This window comes from Pseudocercospora fijiensis (genome assembly GCF_000340215.1).
Source record: "Pseudocercospora fijiensis CIRAD86 unplaced genomic scaffold MYCFIscaffold_1, whole genome shotgun sequence".
NCBI classification, from domain to species: domain Eukaryota; kingdom Fungi; phylum Ascomycota; class Dothideomycetes; order Mycosphaerellales; family Mycosphaerellaceae; genus Pseudocercospora; species Pseudocercospora fijiensis.
In genome coordinates this window covers 4,865,615-4,884,844 of record NW_006921532.1, presented here as the reverse complement: position 1 = coordinate 4,884,844, position 19,230 = coordinate 4,865,615, and the positions used below count along the sequence as shown (strand labels likewise).

At 48.4% G+C, this 19,230-nt stretch overlaps 6 protein-coding genes across 6 annotated transcripts; 3 read left to right on the top strand and 3 right to left on the bottom strand.

Annotated features, from left to right (window-relative positions):
* The first annotated feature begins 6,335 nt into the window (after positions 1-6,335).
* Positions 6,336-7,638, top strand: MYCFIDRAFT_55343 (uncharacterized protein). The gene is made up of 4 exons (XM_007921953.1): positions 6,336-6,573; positions 6,646-6,732; positions 6,790-7,010; positions 7,068-7,638. Exons 1-4 carry the CDS (start codon positions 6,464-6,466, stop codon positions 7,562-7,564), a joined length of 915 nt encoding a protein of 304 aa, XP_007920144.1. The 5' UTR covers positions 6,336-6,463; the 3' UTR covers positions 7,565-7,638.
* Positions 7,639-7,764: 126 nt separating this feature from the next.
* On the bottom strand, positions 7,765-9,327 carry MYCFIDRAFT_27361 (uncharacterized protein; the record flags this gene model as incomplete). Its single annotated transcript, XM_007921622.1, has 3 exons — positions 7,765-8,682; positions 8,755-8,988; positions 9,079-9,327. 3 exons carry the CDS (start codon positions 9,325-9,327, stop codon positions 7,765-7,767), a joined length of 1,401 nt encoding a protein of 466 aa, XP_007919813.1.
* A 193-nt stretch (positions 9,328-9,520) lies between these two features.
* Positions 9,521-11,254, bottom strand: MYCFIDRAFT_213258 (uncharacterized protein; the record flags this gene model as incomplete). Its single annotated transcript, XM_007923241.1, has 1 exon — positions 9,521-11,254. Exon 1 carries the CDS (start codon positions 11,006-11,008, stop codon positions 9,521-9,523), a length of 1,488 nt encoding a protein of 495 aa, XP_007921432.1. The 5' UTR covers positions 11,009-11,254.
* Positions 11,255-12,749: 1,495 nt separating this feature from the next.
* Positions 12,750-13,168, bottom strand: MYCFIDRAFT_127178 (uncharacterized protein; the record flags this gene model as incomplete). The annotated part of the gene is made up of 2 exons (XM_007923240.1): positions 12,750-12,912; positions 12,999-13,168. Coding segments are annotated over 2 exons (333 nt in total), but the record flags the coding sequence as incomplete, so codon positions are not given.
* A 319-nt stretch (positions 13,169-13,487) lies between these two features.
* Positions 13,488-15,464, top strand: MYCFIDRAFT_71385 (uncharacterized protein; the record flags this gene model as incomplete). Its single annotated transcript, XM_007922129.1, has 4 exons — positions 13,488-13,702; positions 13,776-14,528; positions 14,601-14,645; positions 15,444-15,464. Exons 1-4 carry the CDS (start codon positions 13,607-13,609, stop codon positions 15,462-15,464), a joined length of 915 nt encoding a protein of 304 aa, XP_007920320.1. The 5' UTR covers positions 13,488-13,606.
* A 1,064-nt stretch (positions 15,465-16,528) lies between these two features.
* MYCFIDRAFT_95483 (uncharacterized protein) lies at positions 16,529-18,957 on the top strand (the record flags this gene model as incomplete). Its single annotated transcript, XM_007923239.1, has 3 exons — positions 16,529-16,791; positions 16,861-17,015; positions 17,069-18,957. Coding segments are annotated over 3 exons (2,307 nt in total), but the record flags the coding sequence as incomplete, so codon positions are not given.
* Between the last annotated feature and the right edge of the window lie 273 nt (positions 18,958-19,230).

Sequence of the window (19,230 nt, the reverse complement as noted above, 5' to 3'; positions counted from 1 at the left end):
GAGGACTTAAGTAGCGGGTTCGAGATACCCGTTCTACCTCCGGGGGGTCGTAAAGGCTCCGTAGAGGTTATCTATAGAAAGAAGAAGGTTCCGCTTAACGACCGTACTAGCGATACTCTAGGCCCCCGAACCAAATCCGTACCGCCTAGTAAAGAGTCGGACGTTATAGTAGTAAGGCCGAAGAGCACGCTAATTATAACAAAGAACCCGCTTACTAAGCTACCTATCTATACTTATTCGAAGGATAAGAAGGTTACCTTTACGGAGTAGAAAGACAAAGTTACTGCCTATATACGTATAGAAGAGCGTATAGGTAGAGATAAGGAGACGTATATTAATACCTTTATAAGCCTAGTTACTAGGGAAGCGTACCGTCGAGTGTTTTTAAGGAAGAGGGCTAGAGAGTTTACATTATAGGAATAAGTCTTAGAAGCCCTGCTATAGAAAGAATACTACGAGAGACAAAAGCACCGTAAGGTATATTAAACGTTAGTATAAAAGGAGAATTAATTATTCGATAACTTCTTTGCGGACTTCTAGGAACACGGCTACTATCTCAAGCAAGGCAAGAATGAAGCTAAAGCCTAAGCCGAGCTTATAGAAGATATAAAGGAGAAGCTAGAGATACGACTTTGTACTAAGTTAGCTAGTAACAAGTTCGATAATCTCGATGCGATAGCCGACCGTTATAGAGACGTAGAGGCCGATCTAAACCTCGTACTACTACGCGGACAGAGTTCTAACCTACGCGGCGGAGCTAGCGGTAGAGGCCGCGGCGGTCGCGGAGGAGCCTCCGGTAGGGACGGTAATAAGGAGAAAAAGGATCCTTTTAATAGTAAGCTAAAGCATATTTACTTTAATAAGAAGATAAAGAACTAGTACGACTAGGATACTGCTAAGAAGGAAGGCTTTATATACCGCGATCTAATAAAGGAAGAAGCTAATAAGCCTAGATCTAAGGTTCTCTACTACGCCTACAAGAGTATAGAACACTAGTAGTAGCACAAGTTATGTCCCTTGTTTAAGTTTAAGAAGACTAGGGGAATAGCGAAGACTTCCGCTATTACTAGCTAGGAGTAGAAGGACGACTCTACCGATTCGGGAAACTAAAGACCTCCGAGCGCAAGCGTAGCGATCGGAGGCTAGTTAACCTAAACATAGCGCAAGGAAAGGAGCCTCCTAACAATAGATCGCCGCTACTATAATAGCTTACTCCGAAGAAGGACCTTCCGGAAGTTATAGAGCAAGAAGCGGTAGTGTCGGCTATAAAGGCTATCGACCTCCTAGAGAGATTTAAACGTATAATCGTTAGTAGGTTAGTCTATAATACTACTTACGGCGAGACTATACTAAGCAATAATCTGCTTAATATTAGGGTAGAAGCTAATGTCTGCCGTAGAAGCTTCGCGAAAGAACATATAAGTAGGACTCGCCTACTACGCGCGTAGGACCTAAAGGGGTTCTAGGGTAAGAGCGGTAAGGACTCGGTAGAAGAGTGTATTTAGATTGAATTGGATATAGGCGGCTACGTCGAGGTTGTTAACTGCTTAGTAGCTAATACTAAGCCTAGTATTAATATTATCCTTAGTATACTATAGTACCGAAAGCATATGCTATATTTAGACCCGCTAGACTACACTATTACCTTTATAGCTAATAAGTGTAGTAGTAGTTATTTCTCGAATAGATTACCTATTACGGTCCGCTACAAAGTAGCTATAAAGACCGAAGACAGCAAGGTCGATGTCCGTACCCCGGACGACGCCTTTATATAGAAAGTATAGAACCTAACGAAGCTATTACGCCGTAGCAGAGATAGCAGTACTTCTTCTACTATATTAATAGGTCTTAGGAGTAGAGATATACGCGACCCGTATAATATTAAAGTTAGTAGCATAACTGCCGAAGAAGCTCTCTAGATCTTAGAAGAACCTAGGGAAGGGTACCTAGTATAGGAGCTCTCTAGAGAAGATAGCAAAGACGTATCCGAAGAACAAGCCTTCGCTAATGTCGTCGCTAGAGTAAACGCTATTACCGTAGAAGACTTTACGGCCTATATATAAGAAAAACCGCTACCCGATATAAGCGGTCTCTTGCCTTTACAGTTCGCCGATTATACTAATTGCTTTAATCCGGAAACTGCTACTAAGCTGCTACCGTATAGAGAAGATACAGACATAGCTATTAATTTCAAACTAGAATACGACAACCTAGACAAGCTGCTATAGGCCAAGCTATACCCGATAAGCTAGCCTAAGCTAGAAGTTACTAAGAAACACGTCGATAGACTAAGAGCTAAGGGCTTTATACGAGAAGCTAGGTCTTCGAAGCTCGCTTCGCCTATACTTATCGTACGTAAGCTAGGCGGAGGGTTGCGTATTTGCGTTAACTATAGAGCTGTTAACGCTATAACAATTAAGAACAGATACCTAATCCCGTAGATCTAAGAAATAATAAGCCGCATAGGCGGCGCTAAGTTCTATACTATATTAGATATAATTGCAGCCTTTAACGAGTTATATATCCGAGCAGGCGATAAGTAGAAGACTGCTTTTACTACTAGATACGGTACGTTTGAATACCTAGTTGTGCTATTCGGACTCTATAACGCGCTAAGCGTCTTCTAGAGCTATATTAACAAAGCGCTAAGGGAGTATCTCGATAACTTCTACTCGGCTTACCTTAACGATATTATCGTGTTTAGTTAATCTTTTAAAGAACACGTTAAGCATATAAGAAAAGTTCTTTAGCGGATGCGTAAAGCCCGCTTACCGCTAGATTTAAATAAGAGCAAGTTTTTCGTATCGGAGGTAAAGTACCTAGGACTTATTATCTCTACCGACGGTATCAAAATAGACCCCGAGAAGGTCCGTATAATACAAGAATAGCGCACTCCCGAGAGTGTACGGGAAGTTCTATCCTTCCTAGGCCTCGGTAATTTCTACCGGAGGTTTATCGAAGGCTTCTTATAGATTGTCCTACCCTTAACTAACTTAACTAGAGGCAACGCTATTAAAGGCAAGAAGAAGAAATCTAGCCCTCGATCTAAAGCTGCTTTCCGCTAGACCGAGGAATGCTAGTAGGCATTCGATGCCCTTAAAAAGGCATTTACGACTACGCCGATACTAGTATATTTCGATTAGTTTAAGCCCTACGTAGTTAAAGCTAATTCTTCTAACAGATGCGTTAGTAGTATACTATCTTAGGTTAGAGAGGATAGGTTGCTATACCTAATCGCGTTCTACTTATATAAGATAGATCCTGCTAAATGCAACTACGAGATTTACGATAAGGAATTAATAGCTATTGTTCGAGCCTTCGAAGAATAGAGACCGGAATTAATAGCCGGCTAGGAGACAAGGGTAATTACTAACTATCGTAGATTAGAGTACTTTATAATAACGAAGCAACTTAATCGCCGCTAAGCGCGCTAGAGCGAGTTCCTTTTAGCGTTTAACTTCAAGCTAGAATACCGACCCGGTAAGCAGAATATCGTCGCCGATACCCTATCTCGGCGCGAACAAGATATAGATCCTTCGGAAGATGTTAAGAACCGACAGCAGGTTGTGCTAAAACCTTACAACCTGCCGGAGCAACGCTAAGAACTAACGGTCTCTGCAATCTCTTTAAGCACTACGGTAATAGACTAATACCGAGCTACAATTGCCTACCTTTCTACGAACGAAGTCTCGATCGAAGAACTTATCGCAGCCGTATACGATAAGGATGAATTCGCGTACGCTATTAAAGAAGCTAAAGCCTCTAAGGCTACTAGGCTTCCCTAGAAGATTAATACAGCTAACATTAGTCTCTCTAATTGTAAGCTAGTTAATAAACTAATTAAGATTTAAGGGTAGATATACGTACTATATAACCTCCGTAGCGAAATCCTTAGCAACGTATATAACGCACTAGTCGCAGGGCACCCGGGCAGAGACAAGACCTACGAGTTGTTAACTCGTGTCTACTACTAGCTAGGCATGTATACTAACACCTCTAAATAGTGCAAGGCATATTATATATGCAAACGATTAATAGCTTTTAATAATGCTTATTAAGGAAGTCTACGCTAGCTTCTAATCCCGATAGGCGTATACTAAGAAGTAGCACTAGATTACATCGTCGAGTTACTAGACAGCTATAGCACGGAAGGAGTTAAGTACAACAATATACTAACCCTTACATGCCGCAAGACTAAGAGAAGACACTTTATGCTAGCAGTAGATCTTATACTAGAGACTGCGGCTAACCTCGTTATACGATACGTATAGAAAGACACCGGATTCTTCCGTAGTATCGTATTAGATCGAGGATCGCAATAGACAAGTGTCTTCTAGAAGACACTTATAGCCCGTATAGGAAGCTAATAGAAGATCTCTATAGCATTCTATCTATAGATAGACGGCTAGTCTAAGAACAGCAATAAAGGACTAGAATAGTACCTACGCGCATACGTTAACTATATATAGGATAACTAGGTTTAGTAGCTTCTAATAGTAGAATTTGCTATTAACAATTAATAGTCTAGCGCGACTAGAGTCTTACCGTTCTATGCTACTCTTAGCCGCTACCCGGAGATATATATGAAACCTAGAGATAAGGCACCTAAGGCAGCTATAACGCAAGATTAGCGGATTGCTAAGGCCTACGCAGATCAATTCGCTAAATATATATAGGATATCTAAGACACCTATACTACGCATCTCGAAGCGACTAGAGCTCGATATAACGCCGCTAGCACCGCTAGGAGAGCGGCACTATAGTACAATGTCGGGGACAAGGTTTGGCTAGATACGCGTAATATTAAGACAATACGCCTATGTAAGAAGCTTAACTATAAGAACGTAGGGCCTTTTAAGATTATTAAAGCTATCTCCGCCGACGTTTACTAACTCGAGTTACTAGACAGCCTACGCATCTATAACGTCTTCTATACGAGCCTACTACGACCCGCTTCCGCCGAACTATTCGAAGGCTAGAAGTACTATAAGCCTCCGCCGATCGAAGCTAATAACGGTTCTTAGAGTTTCTACGTAGAAGAGGTAGTAGATAGCGATTAGATAGGCAAAGCAAAGAAGAACGTAAAGTACATAGTTAGATAGACTAGAGGCGCTATTACGATAGAACTATATATTAACTTAAAGGGTTTAGTAGATAACCTTATAGCAGACTTCTATTATAAGAACCTATAAGCGCTAGGACTACCGCCGAAGTAGACACCTCCGGCTAGTTAGAAGTTTAATAACACTATCGAAGAAGAGACGCTTATTTAAACAGACGGCACCTTAGGAGCCGCCCTAAGTCTAGCCGACGCGGAAATAACGCAGCGAGGGCGTTCTTATTACAATCTAAGGCGCGCTATAGTGCGATAATCGGTTAAAAGCTACGATATAAGCTTAGACTTAAGGTATGCTACGGTATAATAATTAGTCTAATAAGGACCGCTAGGCGTACGTTACGGAAGTGTTAAGTTGCGACTACTAGTTAGTTAGGAGCACCTTTAACCCCTATTACTTCCTATTCGGAGAGCGCTTATAAGGGTGTTATTGCTATCGCTTTATATATTTATTTAGAAAGTATCGAGTATAGTTATAGAATTGTATAGATATACCCGGACGCATTGTTTAATAGTTAGAGGATACTAGTAGACATAGACACTTATTAATAGACCTCGCCGCCTTATAGGAGCTTACGGCGGTTTAGAGGGAGGGTAGTATTATAGTATACCGCACTATAGGCTTGTTTGTCTTAGACATTTACTTGCCTTTGTTTGTTTAGAGATATAGTCGTCGTAGTAACGACGACTTATCTTCCGTTTCTTCGTAGCAAGTATTAAATACTTTTACGCTATTAGGTTTAAGCCTCTCGTAACCCTATACCCGTATTACTACTCTTTCTAGGTTCGCCCTTTAACTATACTTCGATGTCGCAATAGTGCTTTATAAATAGTATAGTATTGTCTTGAATTAGGTCGGTTTAGTATATCTTTAGTATTGTTAGTCGCTAGTTTGTTTTAATCGGACGCGTCGTAGGACTTATTTTAGCGATAGTAAGGTAGCGCCTCGTTATATCGCGAAAATATTAGTACTAGCGGAATCGTCTCGTTTCAGCGGTCAACTTGATGTATGTTACTGTGTGGTATGGTATTCTTTGTGTAAAAGGTTTTAGAAGAACCTGGGTCGGCGGTGGTCATTGGCTGGCGAGACGAAAGCGGGTCTCCGTCGGCGAATGAAGCCCCTGTCAATTTAAAGTTCAGCCTCCACAACAATGTTTCGCTAGAGAGGCGGACGGGCCTTCACAAAACATGGATCTCGACTCTCGAACTTCGAGTGTCTCGACGTCTCGTTCTTAAGGTACTCATTTATTGCCCCCCGTCAACTTCACCTCGCATTGACTTCCGCTGCCGGCCACGGAATCACCTTGCACACTGCCTTGATCATCTTCAGCTCGCCAATTCGCCAAAATGTCGACCGATAAGCCGCTTCCCTTCATATACCAGTTCGCTGCTGGCGCCGTTGCCGGTGTTTCTGAGATTCTGGTCATGTACCCGCTCGATGTGGTCAAGACAAGAGTGTAGGGATTCTTCTCATACAATATGGGGATTGCCATTGCAATGCGGCACTTAGTAACACCACTGGTGCACAGGCAGATCCAGGGCAAAGTGCCTGTGCCCGGCCAGGACTTCTACACCGGCATGGGGGATTGTTTCCGCAAGATCATCGCGAATGAAGGGTATGAAGCCTTCCAATGGCACAGCGGAGCGTCTGTACAAAGCTGACACGTTCGCAGCGCATCAACATTGTACCGCGGAATCGGTGCGCCTATTCTTATGGAAGCGCCGAAGCGTGCCACCAAGTTCGCAGCCAACGACGAATGGGGCAAGGTGTATCGCAATCTCTTTGGTATCGCGAAGATGAATCAGTCGCTCTCCATCCTTACCGGCGCATCGGCTGGTGCCACGGAAGCGTTCGTGGTTGTGCCATTCGAGCTGGTCAAGATCAGGTTACAAGGTATGCTAGAGGCTGGCGGCATTGCATTGGGCCAGCGAGGCTGACAAGATGTTACAGACAGGGCACAAGCACACAAGTACAACGGCCTGGTAGACTGCTTCGCCAAGATCGTCCGGCAAGAAGGTCTCCTGACTCTGTACCAAGGTCTCGAATCCACCATCTGGCGACACGTGCTGTGGAATTCTGGCTACTTTGGCTGCATTTTCCAGGTCCGTGCTCTCCTTCCTGCGAACCCTACCAAGGACAAGTCAGTGCAAATGCGAAACGACCTTATCTCGGGTACCATTGGTGGAACGGTGGGCACGATTCTCAACACTCCAATGGATGTTGCCAAGAGCAGAATACAGAACAGCCCGAAGGTGCCGGGTGGAGTTCCAAAGTATGGCTGGGCATGGCCAGCACTTGGAACGATCATGAAGGAAGAAGGATTCGGTGCCTTGTACAAGGGTTTCACGCCTAAGGTTCTGAGACTGGGTCCAGGTGGTGGTATCCTCCTGGTCGTCTTCACAGGTGTGATGGACTTCTTCAGAAAAATGCGCGGGGACGCTGTCTAGATCGCTCCTGCTCCTCCTACTGTACATGTCTGGGAATCGAGAAATGCATTGAGCCTGGCGTTCGGCTTAGAGGCAGCCTATCATGGTCTTGTACGATGCGGCTAAGGAAACTACAGATGCGAAACCCGAAAACTGCTATCATCATTCCATTAGGATAAAGCTCTCTCCTGTAGCTTCCAGCTCGTTCGCTGTCACATTTTTCAGAATCCCTGGGGAGGTCCATACTCCCTCGTCCTTGCCTGATTCCACATCCAACATTCCGGACTGCCGTATGGCCTCTCGGTCGCGAAATGATAGCTGATTCCACGACCAACTTCTTCCTTCTTCCTTCTGACCAACGTATTCTTCCCCTGCGTTCCACACAAGGTCTCAAACTTCGGCTTCCCATCACCTTCGCCAGCGAAGTACAAGAGCTTATGACCCTCGAACAAGTCATCGAAGAATAAGAACTCCAGAGCGCTACCATCGGCTGTACAGTGATCGAAGAGCGGCTGCCAAGTGCCAGACTCGAGGTACAGGTTCTGCAACACAAGCATGCGGATTGGTGAAGCCTGGATAAATGGGAGCAGATCGGACATGTGCAAATGGAAACCCCTCAATCGCATGCTGTGGAGCCGAGTGAGCGCGGTAGTTTTGGCTATGTGATGGAAAATCTGGTCGAGATGGAGCTCCTGTTGCTGTAAACCTGGTGTGCGCAGAACATAAAAGTGTAAATCGAGCTTCTCGAGGTTAGCGCAGAGGTTGAGAAGTCTTGGAAGGCCGGTAAAATTGGATTCGTCTGCAGCTTGTGCTCGCAGGACTTCCGGGTCGTGAGATGGGACGACGGGAATGAGAGGATTGATGGGAGATCCATCGGGGTTGTTTCGCATTCTCAAATCTGGCGTGTCGTCTTCGAGTTGGTTTAGGATTCTGTTTGATATGCTGATGGAGAAGGCTGTGAGGCTGTGGAAAGCTGCTTGAAATGTTTCGTCGTGGAATATCGTCCTTCCAATCTTGTCACATGGCACTGCACAGCGTCTGAGCTCACTGAACGCATCGAGCTCGGGTGGTAGAGGGAATTGACTCCTGGCCAAGGCAGAGATGGTGGTTTCAAGGACTTCTGCTGCGCGAGTCCAGATCTGAGCGTGGAAGATGCGAAGATTAGCAAATTGCTTCATTAGCGAAGACCCCCGAGCGAGAGCGTCACTTACTGGTCTCCAGTTTCCACCGGCAACAGGTGGCTCGCCTTTCGAAGCATCTTCCTCATATACACAGACCTCAAGTGTTATCAGCCTTAAGCTTCGCCCACAGAGGTTCTTCAAAGCTTCAGCAAGCAGCTCGACATCCCTTCCCGTGCGTCGCAAGTCATGTTGTTCCTTCTGTCGTCGTGTCAGGATTTCCAGATTCTCGCGAGCGTCGACGAGCTCTGCTTCGCTGAGGTGATGCTCGGTACTGGTGGTGAAAACTCCTTGTTGTTTGGTCATGACCTTGCTACCCTTCGCAATGACTTTCTCTAGCATCATCGGGTTGGTGACATCTCCAACGATGGTAAGTTCTTCGACCAAAGAAACTGGCGAGTCTTGAGATTTGGTTAATTCTACAAATGCTCCGAGCTTCTCTTCAGAAAAGCTGATCCGCTGCTTGACGAAGAACGACTGGTAGTGATCCTGTGTTGCTTTCGATCTCATTGCATGGCAAGTCAAACGAAGATTGCCAATATCTTGAGCATTGAGCCAAAGGCATATGGCCTCGACGAGTTCGGAAGGAAAGCTTTGAAGTGTCATGGTTGTTGATCGAGCTCTTTCTCGCTGATGATCAAAGCGTGGAGATGAGAACGTCAAGAATTTTGAGATGTTTAACAGAACCAAGAGAACAAAGTAGACCAGATGATGGGGAGGTTTAAGTACAGGCATCCTCATGGCAGGATGGTGCCTGAAACGGTGCCTTAGCGCTGCCTAAATGGAGTTTATCGATAAGCTATAGGAATCCTGCCAGAACCTCCATAAAAGCGTCGTGGTTTTCTAGGAATGGCAGATGGCCTGCCTTTGGAATGGACTTGAAAACCGTGTTTGGTATTCCAAACTTTTGCATGGCTTCTGGAATCTTGCCGTCACCTTCACCAGCAACCAGGAGACCTGGCACTTTGATACCGCCTAAATGAGGCTTCAAGTCGTAGTTGCTCAACGCAAACGTGTTCTGTTCAAAGCCTTCGATATCTGCTTGAGCCACCATAGGCATTACTTTCTTGGCGTTGGGTGACTCATGGTTCTCTGGCGTGAACCATCGCTTCACCGTGACATCTGCCAATTCAGCCATCCCTTTCGATCTCGCGAGCTCCACTCGCTCACACCAGGCTTGACTGTTTGCTGGACTCGAGGCGACATTACAGTCACAGGCCACAAACTTCTCGAGCATATCTGAATGACGGATAGCAAAGTTTATTGAGGTAACACCACCCATGCTGACGCCAAGGATAGCATGTGCCTTCTGGATGTTGAGCCTATCGAGTAGATATTCGAGGTCGTCTGCGAGAATGTCGAAAGTCGTCTGATTCATCCTTTCCACCTGTTGAGAGTACCCGCGGGAGTTATATCTCAGAACGCGATACATCTTGCCATTGACGCCTCGAATCAAGGCTCGAGCAACGTCGTCCCAAATATGCAGATTGGTCATGATTGAATTGACACAAACGATTACAGGATCTGCCGGATTCCCTTCCAGTTGGTAACGAAGCTCTGCACCGTCAGTTGTGATGACGGTGGAAATCGGCTCTTCGACCCAAGAAGGATCAAAGGTGTGATAGTGTGACCATATCCTTCGATCTTGCCAGAGAAGCTTCGACCGGATTTCCGCCGCCCAGGAGGTGGATCTGGCTGCCTGGTGCTCTGGACCTTCAAGTCCGTTGTCCGCTTCGTAGTCGTGAACTGCTAGACATTCGACCTGACCAGAAGGCGGCATGCCACTGATGCCTCCGACCAACATCTTGAAAGTTCTTGTACGAATCCAGCCCGGGATCTTGGACAGCATACCTATGTGCTCGTCCTGGTAGAATTTTTGAATTGCATCCAGGTCGACTTCCTGTACCCCGAAGGAAACAGCAACAGTCACTGGAGCTGGAGCTGGAGCTGGAGCTGGAGACTTGTTCTCGCCACGGGCAGATATCAAACTATAGATCTTGCGGTCCAAAGATTCAAACGTTCCCATTACAGCCTTTTCTCGCCGCGATCTCTCTTCCCGCAACCGTGTGTAGATACGCTTGTTCAGACTTGACAAGTCAGACACATCGTATACAGCGGACCATTCCGGCTTCTGTCCATCGAGTGCTCTGTATCGATCGCCAGTCTGAATGAATGGTAGCCGAATTCGCAGTGGTCCGTGTTCAGTGTTGTACCACTCGTGAAATGCTGCTTCATCTGTGTCTGCGCCCGGCTGGATTGCAACGGCAAGATATCCTGGTCCTTCCATTTTGAAGTTGCTATATTGAGTCACATCCACGAGTCTTGAAAAGTGAATAATACCTCGTAAGATGCTTCAAGAGGGCTGCTACTGTGCGTCCGGCTGGATTCTGGAGCTGCCCGCTCGGTATCCTTGGTCGGCATTGGCGGCAGAGCTTTTAACCACTTCATTTGGTGAGCACTGTGCAGCTCTTCCATGCGAAGGGCTCTCGGAACATGACCGCGTAAGCGTGGATTTGCGCAATGTTCACCTTGCTGCTCCATTGATGTGTTGCCAGTTGTTGTGACTGCGGAAAGAACGCTGCGGCTGCACGTCATTCAATGCAGGGGGAAGAAGGCTTGCGCGCGAGCTCGAGCTTGAGCTTGCCTCGAGCCTTGTCATCAACTTCTTGACATTGACTTCCACTTTGACATACAGTACTGCAAGGGACGGCGACAGCAAAGATCGAAAGTCGCCCTATCCCGAAAAATGTCGACCCAAGCCCCAAACTTCTCGACCGCGCCATCCGACAAAGACACGCCGAGCCAGGACAGAGATGTCTTTCACTACGAAGCTCGCAAGCACGAATCACACCATTACGTCCGCATGTATGGCGGAAAAGTTTTGGAAGCTGCAGCATGTGGCTTCGGCGCCACAGTGGGAGCTGACGTGGCAAACATGGCTGTTGGAGAAGTTCGTGTAAGTCATTATACAAATCCTCGTCTTATTTCACAATGTACGGTGTGATTCTAATTGTCTCTAGGAGTGGTGGAGACATTGATTCCCACGACCTATCCGAATGAAGGCGCGACTACGAAGCATGAATTATGAATTATGAAGCCTGGTGCGAAGCCGGTACAGGAAGAGCACAGAAAATCAGCGATAGAGAGAGAACAGGCACAGAAAATCGGCCGATGGGAGAGGACACCGGCGTCTCGGATATGCAATGGATGGCTGAAAGGAAGATGATAAAGCTGCGTCTGCTCCACGGCTCAGACAGAAGCGGCATGTTTGTACACATTTGAAATGCGAAAATTGCTTAGCGATACTACACCTCCCATTGATTCCTGAGTTGCTCCAGATCGATGTTGGCTTCCAGCTGCCTGGTGCATGCTTTACACGCGTTTTTCACATCGCTGAAAGCGACTACGAAGTTGCCGCTTGCTGTGAACATCACGCAGATCGATTCGCTGCACTCATTTGGTCAATCACGCTGCTGCCAGGTTTGTGAATTCGTGGACAACTGCTTCAGAGCTGGCTGTATTGTTTCTTTCGCGTGACACGACGCTGGTACAAAAGAAGTATTGTGCTCAGGGTCGCTAGCACGGCCAATCGAATAGTTCCGGAGATGCCAAAGTAGGCCAGTGAAAGAAGCTGTCCATAAATGAAAAGGAAGGAATTGCGGGTTCCAATCACCATTTCTAAGAGATATTCCATCCTTATGCCATGTCTGGATTGACACTGATACTATCCTGGGTTCGCAGCGCTCCGGAGGAATCCCGCTGGCAGCTTTTCCTCGACTCTGCGTCTGGAGAGCCACAAGGTCGAGGGCAGGCTATCTTTCATGTTAATGATTCCATGTTCGCATGTCCTCATCCATGGCATCGAACCTTTGACGCATAGGCACGGATGCTGCCTACCTGGCGTGTGGTTAAGCTTGGTCATAGAAGTGCTTCTCGATAGAGCACAGGCTTATGACAACTCGGCCCATGCCAGCTTGGAGCATAACTTAATGCAAAGCATATCACCTCAATCGACGTAGCGGCCTCCTTCAGCCTCCTCGCTTGAATATGGCCTCCATGTGCTGCTGTGAGTTGGAGAGGGTGGTCTCCAGGTAATGAAGCTTTTTCTCCAGGTTCTCGAGCTCGGCTTTTACATTTGTGGCCTCCTTCGACTGTCGCTTCTTGACGTCTTCAATGGAGGTTAAGACGAACCTGTGATCCAGTGTGGTGGGTTAGCCGAGGCCTGCTCCGGCTATGACTATGGGTAATGTATGTTGACGTGGTGGGGATCTCCTTACATCTTTCCAACCCCATCATATACCGGCGTCTCCTTTGGCAACACATCCAGTTCTGTGTCCGACAACTGCAACAAACGCTTCTCGCGGTTTTTCGAGGCGATCTGCGAGCGAACAATAGCCAGCTGCTGCTGTGCAAAAGCGGCCTTTTGCTCGATTTCTTGCAACAACTTGCCTCATTGCGTCAGCGACAGCCAAACAGAAAGAGCACGGAAATGATACACACCTGCTGCAGCTTCTCGTTGGGTATGGACATGGCGGCAAGACGACGGACGATTCAAATATGTTGTGAATACAGTAATGAACAAACGCGCGATGGAGAATGCCAAGCGGGAACCGAACACGGAAGGTGAAGCGACTGGAAGTCGGCGGCTGGCGGCTGCCTGAAACCTGGTCCCACTGACGTCGCGTCATCAGTGAATATTTGGCTGCATTTCTCGCGACATTCACAGGCAACCTGCATTCGATGATCACTGCTGCTACCGCCCGTTACATTCGCGGAGTACCGTACAGCTGCATAGCGAGCACGCGCAGCACCCTTTTCTCGCTACTAGCCAAGGACTCTCCACTCATCCGAATCCAGCACCCAACCGCATCTGCCGAGACTCGGCATGCCATCCTGGCTGCCTTCGATCGCCTACCCTCCGGCCGGGGATGAGGATGGATATTGGACTCCGATCACATCGACTATAGACTGGTGCGAAGAGGTATGATAGTATGGCTAGTGCGTAGAGCGCAGTGGAGCGACGCTCGTCCGGACTGTCACTAAGTGGTGAGTAGAATTATTATGCCACCAGGTATTCAGCGGAGATCGTCAACAGTTTGACCAATCTCCTGTTTGTTTACCTTGCGTTTAAGGGCATGCACAATTGTCTACGCCACGGCCATGACTTCATTTTCTTCGTCACATTTTTTGGCTATCTCATCGTGGGCTCAGGCAGCCTAGCGTTTCATTCAACACTGAAATACCCGATGCAGCTGGTGGACGAGTTATCAATGATTTATACGACATGTCTCATGTTCTGGGCGACGTTCGAACACAAGAGACCGATGGGCTTCAAGATTGCGCTTGCAATCGGGGTCGCCGCGCTTGCGATCTTCGTCACCCTCTATTACCATTACCTGCAGGACCCTTCGTTCCACCAAAACGCCTATGCAATCCTCACTGCGATTGTACTCTTCAGATCCATGTACATCATGGAACGGGACATTCGACCATATTTCAGAGGCAGGCATCTAGAGCACCAAAGGTTGCAACAGGACAGTTCTGTCACGCCAGGTACAAGAGCGGCCGAACGGCTGAAAGACGAGAGGGATGTAGAGATCTTGCGCCGGATGTGGATACTCATCGCGGTCGGTCTTACACTCTTCTTGGGCGGATTTGGTATTTGGAACCTCGACAATGTCTACTGTTCCAAAATCAGAAGCTGGAGACACGAAGTCGGCCTACCTTGGGGTTTGTTACTTGAGGGCCACGGATGGTGGCATCTCATGACTGGGTTAGGAGCCTATTTCTACATTGTATGGGGCATCGTAAGTACACCAAACGGTATGGTTCTTTGTATGTGAGAATCTTTGCTAATGTGTTGTGTCGGGAACTTGTAGTGGCTCCGACATTGCCTAAACGAGAAAGCTGATGACTACGAGTTAGTATGGCCAAGTGTTCTCACATCGCTTCCTCGAATCGAGCGAATAAGGATGGAGCAGCAGAGTCTGAAGCGCGATTGAAAGGAGGTTCTCGGTATCCGTGTGTCGAAGGCGCTGGGCCTAACATCATGTAAACACAGATCAGTCATAGTCATCAATATTCTTCACGGAATAGCTTCACATGTCCATTGATTTCAACGGAAGCTAGATTTTGCGGGATCTTAGATGTGAGAGAGAGAGCTTGAGAGATTGTTACCCGCCTGCATAGGTAGCGCAGGATGGTGCATCGAGCGCTTCCTCAAGTGAGCAGCATGATTTCTCATCATGTGTCCTGTGCATAGAGGACCCTTTCTGAAATTCTGACATTGCCGTTAGTTAGCACGTTGCATATGTCCGATCGACCAGAGCTAGTCGAGCGATTCGACTCTTCCCGTTGGCTTGCACCCATCAGCGATTAGGTTCCAGCTTGGTTCAGGGCTTTGGCGCGTGAAGTCTAGGTAGTCCTTTGGTCCGCGGGACAGATCCAATGGCTGCCATCCCGCAATAATTGTTGTATATTTGCGTGATTAATTTGCGCATGATCGGTTCAATTGACGTGTCTTGCCCGAGTCCCTTGACGCAGTCAAAGAGGCTGTGGGTGGGTGCCCCACGATTTCTCAGACGCGAAATGTGGAGTCAGCAACCCCGGAAAATGGAGTGCGCGGGTCTCGCTTAGAGCAGCACTGCCAGCAAGGCAGAATTCGCAGCAGTGCCAGTGGCATAATCAGCTCTGGGGATTCATAATCGAGTCGATGCGCACAGACCCCACTGTTGGGATTATGATTTTTTGCGTCCTGCGCCAGTCCTTCTCGGAGCAAGCTGCGGCAAACACAACCATGTACTGTACATGCTGCAAGCCTGCAATACGAAGACGATCCGGAGAACGGAGCTGGGTGCGGGATTCGACAGAAGAGAATGGTGGCGTCTTGCCCTGGGGGGTGAATGGATTATGGAATATGGAGGTACGATCCCCTGTAGAAACTCTTCCGCTCGGGGCGTTCGTCGGCCAATCTAGGATTGTTGTGGGATCTTTATACAATAATATACGTCGATACCAACTTATGCAAATCGTATTCGGCTAACCAGATCGCTCTAATCTTATACAGCAGTTCGTCGGACTTGGTCCAGGAATTCGATAAGGGGATACAGTAACTAGCCGGCGGCGAGTCGAGAATGAGCGATTCGACATTCACGCTTGGCTTGAGTGAGAACACTCATCACAGGGCTGCGCTGCGCTGCTACTTGAAAAGGGTTCGCGCGTTCGGATCTTTTTGTGGGTCGCTCGTTTCGACGGTCGGAACCGGGGCCCCGCAGTAATGCGTGTGAATGAAGAAACACTCCTCTCGCGCTTTTGGGGTTCCTCGAGCGCGACTGACTGCGGATGCGACTGTGACTGCCGCCACTCACACAGAAGGTGAAGACAGCGAGGACACAGCTCTCTACCGCACTCAGTGCACTGCATCAAGGTACAGCGGTACAGAGAGAGGGGAACGGCCGCGATCCCTGCTGCCACCATGCGCGAATGTAGGTAATGAGCCGAGCTGCCGAGCAAGTCTGCCGCATCTCCCACCACCTGAGAGCGGCCAGGCTTTCTCACGCGCGCGGCGCGCCATGCACCGTCGCCGCTAGAGCAGCGTCTTTGCGGAGATAACTCGCGCGCTCCCAGCTTCCGCTATATCATCCACACCATGCCCCACCGGCTCACGCAAGAACTTGGAAGGTTTGGCGCCTCTCATCATTTCTCACATTCTGTCTTCTGCTCTCACCTCACCTACACTGTACTTTCTGTCCCTCTCTATCTGCCATTGCTGGCAGACATGGGCTCCATCGCCATGGCAGAGCAGGCCATGTCTGAAGTTTCTTCCTCGCCCTCGGACACCGTAGACGTGCAGAGCCAGCTTCCTGCAAGCAACAAGCGCACATCCACCGAGGCCGGCTTAAAGACGAATGGCATGCGACCAGCCAAGAGCGTGAAAAGAAGGGCCTCGAAAGCATGCCAGTGCTGTCGCGCGCGCAAAGTGCGCTGCAACGTGGTGGAGCATGGCCCGCCGTGCACCAATTGCAGACTGGATGAGGTCGAGTGCATTGTATCCGAAAGCAAGCGCAAGAAGTCAGTCAACTCTCCTATTTTGCCTTCATCCCCGCGAAAGCATCGCAAAACTAATCGTTAACGCATCAGGAAATGGACGACCAATGGCATCGAGACTTCAACTCACACCAGCAAAAGTGGTCTGAATGCATACAACCCACCGAGCTTTCCGATGAAGGCCCAACCTCCGTATGAACCATTGCGCAGGAGCACCATCAGCTCCGAGCATGTACCGCATTCTTTGTGTGAGTAGCTCGAGCTTTATTCCAACCATAAACATCGCTGATCTTGATGACAGACCAGGACCTGGGCAGAAGCATGTCTATCTCCAACGATACAGCAAGACCATCAATGTACACGCCCGACATGCTCATGAACCTGCAGCGACTGGGACAAAAACCAGCAGTACCGGATCCGACGCCACTGCTTCCGAATTTGGGTCTGGCACCACCTGTACAGCCAACGTACAGCTTGCCCATGTACATCAAACCACTCCCGTCGAAGCTGGATCCAGAAGACATCATGTATCTGGAGAAGAAAGGCGCTTTGCAGATCCCATCACAACAGCTTAGAGACGAGCTTCTGCGAAATTATGTCGAGTTTGTCCACCCTTTTATGCCCCTGTTGAATATCCACGATCTTGTTTCCACGATTGATCGAAACGATGGGTCGGCACCTGTCAGCTTGCTGTTATTCCAAGCAATCATGTTCTCAGCCATCGCAACAGTCGATATTCGATATCTGAAAGCAGCAGGGTATGCTACACGAAGGGAGGCTCGACGAGCATTTTTCACCAAGACCAGACTCCTGTACGACTTCGATATCGAGATTGATCGCATTAGCCTCATCCAGTCTCTCCTCCTGATGACCTACTGGTACGAAACGCCCGATGATCAGAAGGACAGCCACCATTGGATGGGCATCGCAGTCTCATTATCGCACACCATTGGCCTGCATCGGAATCCTGATAAATCGGCAGCGATGGACTCGAACAGAAAGAAATTGTGGAAGCGTATCTGGTGGTCAACCTATATGCGTGATCGCCTCGTTGCTCTTGGCATGCGTCGACCGACTAGGATTAAAAATGCCGATTTCGACGTGCCAATGATGGAGCCTAGCGATTTTGAAGACGGGGTCCTCCCAGAAGGCCCTTCATGCATCCCAGCAGACTGCAAGATTCTTCGAGATCGTGAGATGCAGAAGCAGCTTGCCATCATGTGCATTGAGAAAGCCAAGCTTTGCATCTGCATGAGCCATGTGCTCTCTGTGCAATATTCTGTCCTCAACAATAACCACGGCGTTTTGAGTGAAGAGGGCAGTACCAAGACCACGGTGCATCTAGTGGCAAGAGCTCGGGATCCCGAAACTAACGAGGTCCAGACCTGTGACCGCGAACTTCAGCAGTGGCGAGACGAGCTACCGGAAGAAGCCAAATACGTTGTACCCAACTGGAATGATGTCGACTCTGGGAACGAGAGCATGGTGCTCAACCGGAGTCTGCTTCACATGATCTATTATGCAACTCTGTCAGCGCTCCATCGCCCGCAAGTTCTTCCCAACACTGCTTTGCCGCCACGGCCGCAAGTCAGCGAGCAATTGGACCACTCACGCAAGGCTGTCCGTCTCGCGGCTAGTGAGATCACCAGTATTGCATACAGGCTGTTCAATCTCGATATGGTTCGATTCCTTCCGACCACAGGAATCACAACACTTCTACCTGCGATCATCATTCACCTCCTGGACATCAAGGCTCCAGACGAAGGCACTCGAAGGGGCAGCCTACAAGGCTTCTGTCAATGCATGCAAGTTATGGGCAAATTGCGAGACATTTATGCAGCAGCGGATTACAGCACTGCCTTCCTGGAAGCGGCAATTCGTAAGGCCGAGATCGTGCTGCCGCAGAAAACGGATGAAGTCAAGGAGCCGAGGAACGTCATCACGAGCGCTCAAGGGCTTGTCGATGCTGGGAGGAGATTGCATCTGGTCGAGGGAAGCGAGAGACAGATTGTAAGCGCTGGCAGTGCCACCCTCACACCTCCACCGGACAGTGAGAATGCAAAGCTCAAAGAAGGGCTGCGGCATAGCATGAATAACGACAGTGTCATGACAGATGATGACATGGCGCAGAAACTAAGCTCATATCTTGCGAGCACACCTCCGGACTCAGATGGACACAGTCATGCTGCGGATTCTGGCATCGAAGGTCTGCACAGCCTGGCTGCAAACATTGCTGGGACCGAATTCGAGCCAGACTTTGAAAGCTTGATCAATCTTGATGCAGCAGGCGATGTCTGGTCTTTGGAAGACGGTGCATATGCAGCAATGAGTGGAGAGTCTGGCGGATTTGCACTTGACGTCGACTGGTTGAAGGGCATGAAGAGTGACGAGGGCCTCGGAATCAGTAGTCTTGACGCGCTGAGACTTCCGGCCTCGCCTGCAACTGCCGGAAAGACTGCGATG

What these genes read in the sequence shown, in the direction of transcription:
- MYCFIDRAFT_55343 (XM_007921953.1), top strand. Translation starts at nt 6,464, where the DNA reads ATGTCGACCGATAAGCCGCTTCCCTTCATATACCAGTTCGCTGCTGGC. An exon ending in GATGTGGTCAAGACAAGAGT is followed by an intron (nt 6,574 to 6,645) that starts GTAGGGATTCTT and finishes ACTGGTGCACAG; the next exon opens with GCAGATCCAGGGCAAAGTGC. An exon ending in AAGATCATCGCGAATGAAGG is followed by an intron (nt 6,733 to 6,789) that starts GTATGAAGCCTT and finishes ACACGTTCGCAG; the next exon opens with CGCATCAACATTGTACCGCG.